At 42.9% G+C, this 9,859-nt stretch overlaps 1 protein-coding gene across 1 annotated transcript; it reads right to left on the bottom strand.

Moving 5' to 3' along the window:
• Positions 1-207: 207 nt before the first annotated feature.
• rhoab (ras homolog gene family, member Ab) lies at positions 208-6,023 on the bottom strand. Its single transcript, XM_064923275.1, has 5 exons — positions 5,900-6,023; positions 3,853-4,010; positions 2,602-2,722; positions 2,188-2,318; positions 208-1,024 (listed from the first exon to the last, which is right to left on the bottom strand). The coding sequence occupies exons 2-5, from the start codon at positions 4,006-4,008 to the stop codon at positions 851-853; spliced, it is 582 nt and encodes a 193-aa protein (XP_064779347.1). The 5' UTR covers positions 4,009-4,010; positions 5,900-6,023; the 3' UTR covers positions 208-850.
• Positions 6,024-9,859: the final 3,836 nt, after the last annotated feature.

Genomic DNA, 9,859 nt, shown 5'->3' with positions numbered 1-9,859 from the left:
GGAGTATTTCCTGACCACTGTGCTTCTGCATGGATTGCTCTTATGGGTATATGTTAAGCGTTTTGTAACAACCACTGATCGAAAAGGGGTTTTGTCAAATAAATTAAGATTGTTGTCAGGTGGTTCTCAACCTTTAACATCCCAGAAAAACATCCTCACTAGTGCAGTCATTCAATTCTCACACCACAAAAAAAAAAAGGAAATGTGTTAAAGAATGTAATTTATTACACAATGTAACTAAGGCTAGTTTAAAAATACAGTTTCCAGTTATGTACGTGTGTACATATGAATATACCCATGCCTTATATTTACAGATTTGCATACATCATGTTTTCCTGTTTATTTGTTTCAACACTTACTTTACGGTTTCACATCCAAAAACTAAGAATGATTTGTACATAACAGAGACTACAATTTAAAGCAGTTATCAGCCCTGTTTGTGTTCCAAACAAACTGAAAGCAGCCAACAGAGTCCAGGCAGAGCACTTAACTGGCAGTCCCGAGGCCAGCCCTTCTCCCGACAGGCCCAACAACAGCATTTGGAAGGTGAAAGATTTCAAGGTAAAGCATTTTAAAACAAAAAGCAGTCCCAGGTTCTCCCCTCACCTCCAATTTAAATACTGATAAATGTTTTCCATGACTTTTTAAAAATGAGTAAAAATTAAAATAAAAAACTAGAAAAAAACCTACGTTCAGGGATCATCTCCCAAAGCAAGGAGACAAGCTCCAGCGGCCGGCGAGTGTGAGGGGGGTGGAGGAGGGGGGGGTCAGGGATTTGGTGGGATGTAAACGGGTGCTTCTCCAAACACACACTTGCCAGAGCCCCTGGTACATGGTCCTGTCATGCACTCTACAGCAGGAGACATTTATTGCTCTTCTTGCCCCTCCGGGCCTGTAGCGCCGCCCTGGTGGCCATCTCAAACACCTCCCGCACCCCATCCTTCGACTTGGCTGAGCACTCCATGTAGCCGAACGCTCCAATCCTGTTGGCCATGTCGCGGCCCTCCTCTGGCTTCACTGGCTCCTACAGAGAGAGTTAAGAGACACTGTCAGGACAACCTGACCATATAATGGGGAAAGAGTGATACAGTTGAATGGCATATGCCAGGGATGGAAAAGGCTGTCATTGTAAATAAGAATCGGTTCTAACTGACTTGCCTAGTTCCATAAAAAGGTAAAATAAAAAAGTATATAAAATAAACTGGCGGCCAGTGGGCCCTTTTTAAGGCATTCGTATCAATTTAAGGCCCTTGTCTGATTCTCTGTAATAATGGTATGGGAATAACAATGCATTTTATTTTGAAAGTGGTTTCTTGCATCAAACATTTTCAGTCACCTTGTCTGAAGGACAAGTGGATAAACAGGTTAATGTCAAGCCCTGCATAGTCTTTTCGAAAGTCTCATGGAATGTCGACCTACATTGAACACCACACATTGGCTGCTACTGTAGACAATGACTGAACAGCTATTCCCATGTTTAAATGTTATGGGTTGTATTTTCTTATATTGTTTTTTTTGCTGGAAGTTGCACTTCAATTTTTACAACGTTTAAGTTCGCACTCAGCAAACCAGTGCTGGAAAGAATTTGAGGGAACATTGACGGGGGCCCACATAGATTTCTTTAGTCTCACCCAGATATCATATTAAAAACTACAAACAATTCTTTCCACAATGTGGCAAAATGTGTAGAATTGTAGGAAATTGGCTCTAAAAAACAGACATTTTTCCACCTTCACCTCATGGCAAAACAAGCAGAATAAATTACATTTGTTATAAAATTGCTACGTCGTCTTCACCCCATGGCAAAGTTTCGAGTAACAGCAAACCTGCTTTAAAAACGGCAACAGTGTTCTCTACACCCCATGACAAAATGTGTAGAATTGCATGAAATTAACTTCAACAATGTCTCCCGCTGTCAAGAGGGAGAGGGGGGGCACTAATATGTTTTGCTCACAATGTGGGAGGGATGGATGTGGGTACGCAGACCCCCCAGGCAAATGCGGTCCCTCAAGATGAGTTCAGATTTTGTGGCCCCCACCCCCATCAAAGTTGCCCATCCCTGGTCTAGACCTCGGGCAAGTTCCCCAAAAGCTTTGTGGCCAATGTGGAACTTTATTTCTCAACCCAGTTTCTGAAGTCTGAAGAGTTGGTGCAGAGATGGAAAACAGTGGTGTTCTTTCTACGTGCCTGTTTCATCTTGGCCAGCTCGCGACGTGTGTGTTCATCATTGCGCAGGTCCTTCTTGTTGCCTACGAGGATGATGGGAACGTTGGGACAGAAGTGTTTGACCTCGGGAGTCCATTTCTCTGGAATGTTCTCTGTAAAAAAGCAAAAGGTTGGGGGGGGGGGGGGGGGGGGTCAGACAGGCGCACACGCGCCAATGCCCCAGTGCGCTAGGCCAGCTGTAGGTAGTGTACAGTACAGAAGGTTGGAGAGAAGAGCTATTGCTGTCTTATGCTTGTGTGTGAGTGAGAACTTCACTAGCCAGAATGGGTTGAACAAACCACCTCTATTCCAGCAATGGCAATGGACATAAAAGGAAACTGTGTGCTGATGATGGTAAGACAGAGGGCAAGTCTGAGTGTGTGTGTGTGACCTCACCCAAACTGTCTGGGCTGTCAATGGAGAAGCACATGAGGATGACGTCAGTGTCGGGGTAGGAGAGGGGGCGAAGCCTGTCGTAGTCCTCTTGGCCAGCTGTATCCCACAGAGCCAGCTCCACCTAGTACAGAGTAGACAACCACCACTGGTAATCCACATAGGGCTAGACGTGCAACAACAACAAACATCTCTATACCGTTGAGGATTGTGATACTTTAAGAACTTGCTATAAAATATACATATGGAACTACAATATGTATCAAACCGGGACCTTGTTTTGAAACCGGGGCCGTACTACCCACAATCCAATATATCTATTATTCATCTTATTTATTTCACCTTCTTAGAAGACTGTCCATTTCAAAACTATTTCCTATTTAGTCCCTACTGGACAAGGTGTACATGTGGATGGATGGCAGCTGCTAGTGTTCATGTGGATGGATGGCAGCTGTTCTAGTGACTTGGTTTATCAGCAAAAACCGGCCAACAGAAATAAACCATAGATGTGCCATCTATATAAAGAGTCAAATGTAAATTCAACAGTTAATGAGGTCTGCCTACTGCAGACTTTCGTGGACATACAGGACATTGTTTGGAAAAACTGGATATTGGTTTTAGAGGTAGGTCAACTTCAATGACTAATGAATAAGAGGACAATGTCAGAAAAACAACACATTGAAAATGGATAACTGGACATTTCATGAAGGCATTCATAACTGACACACTAAAGGGAAAAAATAAAATTCACTACCAAGGGAAAGTGGGGAAAGCAAATTAGAGCAAGACACTTCTACGAGTATGACACATGAAGTGGAATTAATTTAGCCAATAAAAACTAGGCTAGACGTCCCAGATTTCTGGTCAAAGCATATTAAGGACAGGACACCTGGGTTTATAACCCCCTCGGATCTCTATCTAATAAAGTGCCATAAGATCTTACATTACAGCTTTAGATTACATATGCATGACATTATTCAGGAGCATATGCTGCACCTAATATGTTTTTATTACTTGGTCAACTGAATAAACATGTGCCATGCCATTATACCCATCTGCCTCCTCCTAAATTCAGCTCAATCCTAACCAGCCGATACCACGACAGCCAAGACCAGCAATGCCACCGTTGAAACACGCCAACACTGAAGCCACCCCTGAAAACCTGCTAGCAATTAGGCCTATGTATTCCACCTAACCTGGTTTACACATTCAACTGAGAAATAGACAGCGTGTGGTAGCGTCTGTATGCATTACCTGCTTGCTGTCCACCTCGATGTCAGCCACATAGTTCTCAAAGACAGTGGGTACGTAGACCTCGGGGAACTGGTCTTTGCTGAAGACTATCAACAGACAGGTCTTCCCACAGGCACCATCTCCCACGATCACCAGCTTCTTACGAATCGCCGCCATGCCTGAGAAGAGTGAAGACGCATGAAGAAACACAAGAAAGATAACAGCCTCATATTGAACAGGTTTTCACAACGTCCGTGGCCTCATAGGATCAGTGGGATCGATTGACTGGACTCTTCAACACTATTGTGGGGAAAGCAAAGCTTACAGCCAAACTTGTATTCTTGAATGACCCCCCCAGAGGAAAAACACAGGGTTCAGCACCAGCAGAGGTTAAAGGATAGTTTACGTTGATATTTAACCCGCTGGCTGTCTGTCAGTGTCCTACAATTCCCTGCCTGGGCAGAGATCAACAACCAATGTTAACCAACCAGGCTGTTGATTCAGAACAAACTGCAGGTGTGGTGTATACCCTACACCGTAAGCTGGTAATCCCCACTAATAACCGTTGAGTGAGTTTCCTCATGTAGATATGTGTGCAAGGAGGAGGGAGAGAGAATGATGCCATCTATTTAGTTATTGGATTGATGCTCAGGTGAAACTAATTGTTGAATGTTAGGATCACAATTCAGGACCCTGAATGAATGGTCACTCAAAGTGGAAAACATGTCACTCAGTCTAAGATACATGGGACGTGTGGCCGACATGTATACACCACACAGAACTTAGTGCAACTGCCCCTGCAACTCAATGCTGCAAGGCAAATACAGTGTTCCATTGGAAATTAATGTACTTCTGGTGTACCAAAACGCAGTTACACTGTTGAGGCGTTAGCTTCAACCACGGCACGGTGTCCACAGGGAAGGTAGTCAAATGACGGCTTGACAGAAATGGTAGCAGAACGTTGAACTTTTCTTTCACCCGTATCCAGATACTGCTGCATAGCTACCATTTTGCGCAATAACACCGTTGCTGTGATCGAGGGGTAAGTATTTATGTCACGCAGTATCGTAGCGATCAGTGATGTCCCCATTAACCGCATGAGCAGTGCAATGAAGTTCCTCACATGCAAGACAGAATCAGAAACCGTAATGCAGATTTGAGTTTATTGGCTGACCAGACATCAACTCCGACTATTTAGGATGGACAATAATTTAAGTAGCTAACATTAGCTACTATAGCTAAGTACATTTGCCTATAGGGTGGGTCGTTAAAATGTTCAGTAAGATGGCGTCAAGACATCAACAGATCGTCACATTCCAAACAAACTCACTTGCTAGCTCTCCACCCGCTAAACAGACTCTGGTCACTGAAGTGAAAATTGTAAAACATGAAATACAAAAAGGAGGTCGTTAGAGACCAACACTAATACTTGCAATGTATGGGCCAAGCTGAGCCACCCAATCAGATCTGAACAAATGGGGTTTGATAGCTAACACAGTCAAATAACTAGCTAAGAAGAGTAGCTACCGTAGCTAGCCAATGTTAGAACCCGCTTACAGGATTGCACGTAAAAGAGAAGAAAAACACAAAAAACAGCCACAGTAGTTAACTACTTGGCAGAAGACAGTTAATATAGCTAACAGAATATGGTCGTGTTGATGATCGATAACGTTCGAGTTTGGCTAGTTTACCACTGGTCAAGTTAGTTAGCGAACGTAATTGTTACATTAACTAGCAACAAACTGACACGCCGGTTTGTTTGAAACACTGACTCGTTACTGCTCGCTGTACCAAGTTAACTTCCGTGCGTTAACTACATGGGCGCGATTCAATTCAGATGGGGATAAAAACTTTGTGATAAAACAATGGAGCTTAGTTGTCAACAGTGTTGGCTAACTAGCCAGTTGGCTGTCAGTGCGGAAACAATCGAGGACTCCTCCGCTCGATTGGAAAAGCGAGACAGACGACGGTAAGAGACAACTTTCTAACAATTTATCCGATAATTACACTCCACCAATGTTGTCATATGACACTTTTCTTTCGATAAGTGATTCAAAAGTAGTTTTACCTGTTGTTTAGATGGCTAGTAGTCGTTTTCCCAGAGCAATGCTGCTTCGTCGATAACCCTCGTTTCAATCCGATACAATGAATTACTTCGCGTGTACGCGCTAGGGGGGAGGGGTGGCGGAAACGAGCGTGAGCCACGCCTGCGCGTGCACGTTGCATGAGTAAAGTATTTCTGCCTTTAACGTATGTCCGTTTGAGATTCAGTTTCGATCAGCATCCAACAGTTTTTTTTGGGTTGTTGATATAAAAGCTAGCTAAGAGCATTCAGAAACATTTTCAAACCAAAAAGGATGCAAGAAAGGAACCAAGAAGTGACTAACTACTATTCTGCCAGCAGCACAAACGAGGACGTCAATTTTGTATGGTAATCACTAAACCTTCAAAATAAAAGCCCGCATTTCTAAACATTGCAATATTGATAACTAATTCAAATGATATAAATTTTACCAATGTCTACTTTTATTGTGCCAACAAGAAAATTCCATTAGTAATTTAAGAGAAAAAAACAATAATGAAACAAATACAATGTTGACACTGTATGTTGACAATATTGGGTTGTAGAGAGAACTGTTCGACCTGTCTCAGCTAAAGGGGGGTGGGAAATACTCAGTAGGGTATAACCAAATATGGTTAGTCTTGGAGGGGCACTGTTTTATATTATACTAATTCCAAAACAATAAATTAATGTACTGTTGTTGTGTTGAATATCAGTTATTTGTTTTGCTTGCCTTGTTGCTTCCGGTATGAAATTAAATGTAAACAAAGACACAATGTAAACAGTGATGTACTGGCATACCTGTTAACGACCTAGATTAACCTAATTGTGATGGTAATAGCTGCACCTTTACACATTTAAATCAGTCTAAGGCCAGCCTTCACAAATCAAATCCATTTTGATTGGTCACATACATGTGTTTAGCAGATGTTATTGCGGGTGTAGTGAAATGCTTGTGCTTCTAGCTCCGACGGTGCAGTAATATCTAACAAGTGATATCTAACACCTTCACAACATATACCCAATACACACAAATCAAATTAAGGAATGGAACTAAACATATACACATACAATATATATGGATGAGCAATGTCAGAGCGGCATAGACTTAAGATACAGTAGAATAGTATAGAATACAGTATATACATATGAGATGAGTAATGCAAGATATGTAAACATTATTAAAGTGACTAGTGTTCCATTTATTAAAGTGGCCAGTGATTTTAAGTCTACAGTTGAAGTCGGAAGTTTACATACACCTTAGCCAAATACATTTGAATAATTCCTGACATTTAATCTGAGTAATAATTTATTTCAGCTTTTATTTCTTTCATCACATTCCCAGTGGGTCAGACGTTTACATACACTCAATTTGTATTTGGTAGCATTTGCCTTTAAATTGTTTAACTTGGTTCAAAAACTTTGGGTAGCCTTCCACAAGCTTCCCACAATAAGTTTGGTGAATTTTGGCCCATTCCTCCTGACAGAGCTGGTGTAACTGAGTCAGGTTTGTAGGCCTCCTTGCTCACACATGCTTTTTCAGTTCTGCCCACACATTTTCTATAGTATTGAGGTCAGGGCTTTGTGATGGCCACTCCAATACCTTGACTTTGTTGTCCTTAAGCCGTTTTGCCACAACATTGGAAGTATGTTTGGGGTCATTGTCCATTTGGAAGACCAATTTTCGACCAAGCTTTAACTTCCTGACTGATATCTTGAGATGTTGCTTCAATATATCCACATAATTTTCCTGACTCATGATGCCATCTATTTTGTGAAGTGCACCAGTCCCTCCTGCAGCAAAGCACCCCCACAACATGATGCTGCCACCCCGTGCCTCTCGGTTAGGATAGTGTTCTTTGGCTTGCAAGCCTCCCCTTTTTCCTCCAAACAAAAGGATGGTCATTATGGCCAAAAAGTTCTCATTTAATTTCATCAGACCAGAGGACATTTCTACAAAAAGTACGATCTTTCTCCCTATGTGCAGTTGCAAACCGTAGTCTGGCATTTGTATGACAGTTTGGAGCAGTGGCTTCTTTCTTGCTGAGCGGCCATTCATATAGGACTCGTTTTACTGTGGATATAGATACTTTTGTACCTGTTTCCTCCAGCATCTTCACAAGGTCCTTTGCTGTCGTTCTTGATTCACACTTTTCGAACCAAAGTACGTTAATCTCTAGGAGACAGAACAAGTCTACTTCATGAGCGGTATGACGGCTGCGTGGTCCCATGGTGTTAAAATATTTATGTACTATTGTTTGTACAGATGAACGTGGTACCTTCAGGTGTCTGGAAATTGCTCCCAAGGATGAACCAGACTCGTGGAGGTCTACAATTTTTTTTCTGAGTTCTTGGCTGATTTCTTTTGATTTTACCATGATGTCAATCAAAGAGGTACTGAGTTTGAAGGTATGCCTTGAAATACATCCACAGGTACACCTCCAATTGACCCAAATTATGTCAGTTAGCCTATCAGAATTTCATTTCCTTTCATTTCCTGGAATTTTCCAAGCTGTTTAAAGGCACAGTCAACTTAGTGTATGTAAACTTCTGACCCACTGGAATTGTGATACAGTGAGTTATAAGTGAAATAATCTGTCTGTAAACAATTGTTGGAAAAAATACTTGTGTCATGCACAAAGTAGATGTCCTGACCGACTTGCCAAAACTATAGTTTGTTAAAAAGAAATGTGTGGAGTGGTTGAAACACTTAGGTTGGAGTCATTAAAACTAGTTTATGTAAACTTCTGACTTCAACTGTATGTATATAGGCAGCGGCCTCTCTGTGCTAGTGATGGCTATTTAACAGTCTGATTGCCTTGTGATAGAAGCTGTTTTTCAGTCTCTCGCTCCCAGCTTTGATGCACCTGTACTGTCCTTACCTTCTGGATGGTAGCAGGGTGAACAGGCAATGGCTCGGGTGGTTGTTGTCCTTGATAATCTGTTTGGCCTTCCTGTGACATCGGGTGCTGTAGGTGTCCTGGAGGGCAGGTAGTTTGCTCCCGGTGATGCGTTGTGCAGACTGCACCACCCTCTGGAGAGCCCTGCGGATGCGGGCGGTGCAGTTGCCGTATCAAGCGGTGATACAGCCTGACAGGATGCTCTCAATTGTGCATCTGTAAAAGTTTTAGGTGTCATGACATTTCTTCAGCCTCCTGAGGTTGAAGAGGTGCTGTTGTGTGGGTGAACCATTTCAATTAGTCAGTGATGTGTATGCAGAGGAACTTGAAGTTTTCAACCTTCGCCACTGCGGTCTCGTCGATGTGAATAGGGGGGTGCTCCCTTTGCTGTTTCCTGAAGTCCACAATCATCTTTGTTTTGTTGACGTTGAGTGAGAGGTTATTTTCCTGGCACCACACTCTTAAGAGCCCTCACCTCCTCCCTGTAGGCTGTCTCGTCAATGTTGGTAATCAAGCCTACTACTGTTGTGTCGTCTGCAAACTTGATGATTTGAGTTGGAGGCATGCGAGGCCACGCAGTCATGGGTGGGCAGGGAGTACAGGAGGGGGCTGAGCACGCACCCTTGTGGGGCCCCAGTGTTGAGGATCAGCGAAGTGGAGGTGTTGTTTCCTACCTTCACCACCTGGGGGTGGCCAGTCAGGAAGTCCAGGACCCAGTTGCACAGGGCAGGGTTCAGACCCAGGGCCTCAAGCTTAATGATGAGTTTGGAGGGTACTATGGTGCTAATGCTGAGCTATAGTCAATGAACAGCATTCTTACATAGGTATTCCTCATGTCCAGATGGGATGGGCAGTGTGCAGAGTGATGACGATTGCATCGTCTGTGGATCTATTGGGGCGGTAAGCAAATTGAAGTGAGTCTAGGGTGACAGGTAAGGTAGAGGTGATATGTTCCTTGACTCGTCTCTCAAAGCACTTCATGATGACAGAAGTGAATAGTCATTTAGTTCAGTTACCTTTGCTTTCTTGGGTACAGGAACAATGGTGGCCAGCTTGAAGGATGTGG

The sequence above is a fragment of the Oncorhynchus masou genome, chromosome 18 (assembly GCF_036934945.1).
Source record: "Oncorhynchus masou masou isolate Uvic2021 chromosome 18, UVic_Omas_1.1, whole genome shotgun sequence".
NCBI classification, from domain to species: domain Eukaryota; kingdom Metazoa; phylum Chordata; class Actinopteri; order Salmoniformes; family Salmonidae; genus Oncorhynchus; species Oncorhynchus masou.
Note: the sequence above shows the minus strand (reverse complement) of the source record. Positions and strands in the feature narration are given on the sequence as shown.

What these genes read in the sequence shown, in the direction of transcription:
- rhoab (XM_064923275.1), bottom strand. Translation starts at nt 4,008, where the DNA reads ATGGCGGCGATTCGTAAGAAGCTGGTGATCGTGGGAGATGGTGCCTGT. An exon ending in TCGAGGTGGACAGCAAGCAG is followed by an intron (nt 2,723 to 3,852) that starts GTAATGCATACA and finishes ACTCTGTACTAG; the next exon opens with GTGGAGCTGGCTCTGTGGGA. An exon ending in TGACAGCCCAGACAGTTTGG is followed by an intron (nt 2,319 to 2,601) that starts GTGAGGTCACAC and finishes GCTTTTTTACAG; the next exon opens with AGAACATTCCAGAGAAATGG.